This window comes from Lactuca virosa, chromosome 1 (assembly GCF_052849685.1).
Source record: "Lactuca virosa cultivar CGN04683 chromosome 1, Lactuca_virosa_CGN04683_v6, whole genome shotgun sequence".
Classification (NCBI taxonomy): domain Eukaryota; kingdom Viridiplantae; phylum Streptophyta; class Magnoliopsida; order Asterales; family Asteraceae; genus Lactuca; species Lactuca virosa.
This window is the reverse complement of record NC_136426.1, coordinates 157483319-157487119: the sequence shown is the minus strand read 5'-3', so window position 1 is coordinate 157487119 and position 3801 is coordinate 157483319. Positions and strand designations below refer to the sequence as shown.

The 3801-nt window shown below is 43.7% G+C and overlaps 1 protein-coding gene across 1 annotated transcript; it reads right to left on the bottom strand.

Moving 5' to 3' along the window:
• Positions 1-2547: 2547 nt before the first annotated feature.
• Positions 2548-3801, bottom strand: LOC145122573 (uncharacterized). Its single transcript, XM_079058154.1, has one exon. It carries the CDS (start codon positions 3799-3801, stop codon positions 2548-2550), a length of 1254 nt encoding a protein of 417 aa, XP_078914280.1.

Below are 3801 nucleotides of genomic sequence, written 5' to 3'. Positions count from 1 at the left end.
ATAGTTCAAGGTACCTTTGATGTATCTGAGAATTGCTTTCACAGCTTGGAGGTGTTTGACAGTTGGCTTTCCATGAATCGACTAACTACACCGACTGAAAAGGAAAGATCAGGTCGTGTGTGTGTGAGGTACCTGAGTGCACAAACTATGCTTCTATACTCTGTAGGATCCACCAGTTCTCCTTATTCATCTTTAAACAGTTTTAGCTTGTGTTCCACAGGGGTTCTGGTTGCATTACACTCCATCATGCGTGTCTTGTTCAAGATGTTCTTTGCATATGCCTCTTGCTTCAAAGTGATTCCAGTCTCATCTTGATTGACTTCAATTCCCAGATAATAATTCAGCAAACCAAGATCACTCATCTCAAATTTGGCTTTCATCTCCAATTTGAAATCACTTACATCATTTGGACAATTGCCTGTGACCAGCAGATCATCCACATACACCCCCACTATCAAGATGTTGCCTTCTTTCTTCCGTGTGTAAACAGAGTATTCTTGAGAGCACCTTGTAAAACCCAAGCTTTTCAGGTACTTGTCTAGATAGGCATTCCAAGCTCTAGGAGCTTGCTTCAGTCCATACAAGGCCTTTGAGAGCTTGTACACCTTGCCTTCTTCTCCCTTTTTCTCGAAGCCTTCAGGTCGCATCACATACACTTCTTCATTCAACCTTCCATTCAGAAAAGCCGATTTTACATCCAAGTGATGCACCCACCATCCGCTTGAACCTGCTAGAGCCAAGATTACACGTACCGTTTCAATTCTAGCCACTGGAGCGAAAACCTCCTCATAATGAATGCCCTGTTTCTGTACGTATCCTTTTGCTACAATTCTCACTTTATGCTTTGAAATTCTCCCATCTCGATCTCTCTTCACCTTGTAGACCCATTTTAGGCCAATTGCTTTTCGCCCTTTTGGAAGATCAACCAGAGTCCACGTCTCGTTCTTCTCAATCGATGCCAGTTCTTCCTTCATCGCCTTGACCCATTCGTTTCTTGTTTTCGCTTCTTGATACGTGTTTGGTTCCTCCACATTGCGAATCATCAACAGTTCTTCGGGGGGTAATTGAATTTCTTCTGTAGCCTCGTATAGGTCCGTGAGTAAGTGATATCGTTTTGGAGCCTCACCGTCTGTTGAGCTTGTGGCGGTGTTCGGAGACGCAGTTGGAGTCGCAATCGCTGGGGTTGTGGGCGAATTGGGTGAATCGGACATACCCGACTGGTTTGTAGACTCGCTTTGTGGGCTGCCAGGTAGTGGGCTCACTTGTGGTGAGTTAATGGATTGGTCAGCTTCGATCCAGTTGTCATTGTTAGTTGACCCGCTTGACCCGCTTGACCCGACACCATATTGAGGAGTATATGGGTCCGGATCGCTGTCATCATCTTGAACGTCGTCTTCTCGAAATCCAGTCGCACCCAAATCGTCAAGATCAAATCCTTCCACTGTGAAGGTCATACCTGGAATTGCTTTAATCTTGGCTTTCTCCCCCCAATTCCATGTTTGATCTTCTTCGAACACCACATCCCTACTTACATATATTGATCCCGTATCAGGATCCAATAGTCTGTGAGCCTTCGAACCCTTTTCAGTTCCCAGATACACTACCTTCTTACTTCTGTCATCCAATTTCTTCAAGCAATTCTTAGCTATCTTCATATGTGCGACACATCCAAAGACCCTTAGATGACCGACATTCGGCTTTCTTCCAGTCCACATCTCGTACGGTGTGATTTCTTTGAGGGCCTTAGAGCTCACTCGGTTCAAGATGTAAACGACATGGCTTACTGCTTCTCCCCACAATACATCAGGCACTTTCATTGCCTTTAAGCAGCTTCTTACCATCTCCAAAACTGTTCGATTCCTCCTCTCCACAACCCCATTCAGTTGTGGGGAGTAGGGTGAGGTGTAATGATGATTGAGCCCAGATTCATCACAATACTTGGTGAATTGGTTTGAGAGAAACTCTCCTCCCCGATCTGTTCTAAACATCTTCAGTTTTTCTCCAGTTTCCACTTTAACTTTTGTTCTAAAATTCTTGAAAGTCTGAAATGCCTCATCTTTTGTTTTTAGCAGGTACACCCACATTACCCTGCTATAATCATCCACCAATAGCAAGAAATACCTGTTCCCAGCTGGTGTTGGTGGTGAGACTGGTCCACACAGATCACCATGTACGAGTTCCAACCTTCTTCTTGACCTGAAGTTTTTATACGAAGGGAATGGGAGCCTTGTTTGCTTCCCCATGAGGCATCCTTCACAGGGTTTAGATGGAATCACCATCTTGGGAATTCCCTCAATCAGCCATCAATTTTAAAGAGGTGAAATTTACATGTCCTAACCTTGTGTGCCATAGCCATGTTGGGTCTTTGATTTCAGGAATTAAACACTTTGTATTGACTTCTTCAAGCTTTATTTTGTAGAGACGGTTTATGGACTTCTGCACTTTCATTAGCAGTCTCCCAGTTTTATCATGGACCCATAGGAATGGCTCCTTTATCTTGATTTCATCTCCACTTTTTGATAGTTGGCCAAGACTGATTATGTTGCTTCAAAGGTCTGGTATGTAATACACTTCCTGAAGTCTTCTTTGTTCTCCATTTTTACATTGGAAAATTATGGAACCCTTTCCTTCAATCCTTACTTTAGTTTCATTTCCGAATTTGACATACCCCTGTATTTCTTTGTTCAGGTTGTGGAACTTCTTCTCATCACCAGTCATGTGATTGCTTGCCCCTGTATCAAGGTACCATTGTCTTGACTGATTTATCTCCCCACCTTTTTTCTTCAATTCTGGATGCACTTTCTCTTCATTTAGGAAAACTTCACCAGATTCTTCTTTATTTTCCAGGGACATCAGCAGCAGTGCAGGCTCAGAATCTTCTTGTATCAAATTATTCTCATGGCTTCTTTCTTTTCTTGGGTTTTTGCACTCAGCTGCATAATGACCATATTCCTGGCAGTTATAGCACTGCACCGTGCTTTTGTCTTGACTGCTAGAGGCCCCATGATTCCCTTCCTTGTGGTGACTTGACCCGCTTCTGCCACGACTATGTCCTCCACTGTGCCTACCTCTTCCTCTGCCTCGTCCCCGAGATCCTCCAAAACCTCCTCTATGTGATTTGTATTTGGAGTCTCCATCACCCTTCTTCTTGTTCCTCTCTGACCATTCTTGGTGTGTCAAGAGAAGCTTTCGATCATCACTTTCGGTATGACCCTTCATTCTTTCTTCATGTGCCTTTAGTCTTCCAATTACTTCTTCTACTGTCATTTCATTTAGGTCTCCAAACTGTTCCAGGGTTGAGGCCAATTGTAGGAACTTGGTCGACCCTGCCCTAAGTAGCTTCTTCACCACATAGGCTTCTTCTACGGTATCACCCAGAGTACGCATTGAGCTGGCAATATTATCAACTTTCACCGCAAATTCATCCACTCCTTCTGATTCTTTCATGGTAAGTGACTCAAACTCAGCCTTTAGAGTTTGTATTCTTGTTGTTTTTACTCTGTCAGCCCCTACAAATCTTGTCTTCAGAGCCTCCCATGTCTCTTTGGCCGTTTTCTTCTCAGCCAATGACATCAAGAGATTTTCAGGTATCCCTTGGTAAATAACCGCTAACGCCATTTTGTCTTTCTTTGCATCAACAGCTGTGTTTGGAGTTCTGGGTTCCACTGCATCCCACACACCATGAGCCTGCATGAAGACGCACATTTTGATTGCCCATGTTCCATAGTTGGTTCTTGATAACATTGGATAGTGGAGAGTAATTTGACCATCTTTGTCGCCATTCCCATTGTTTCCTGTCAT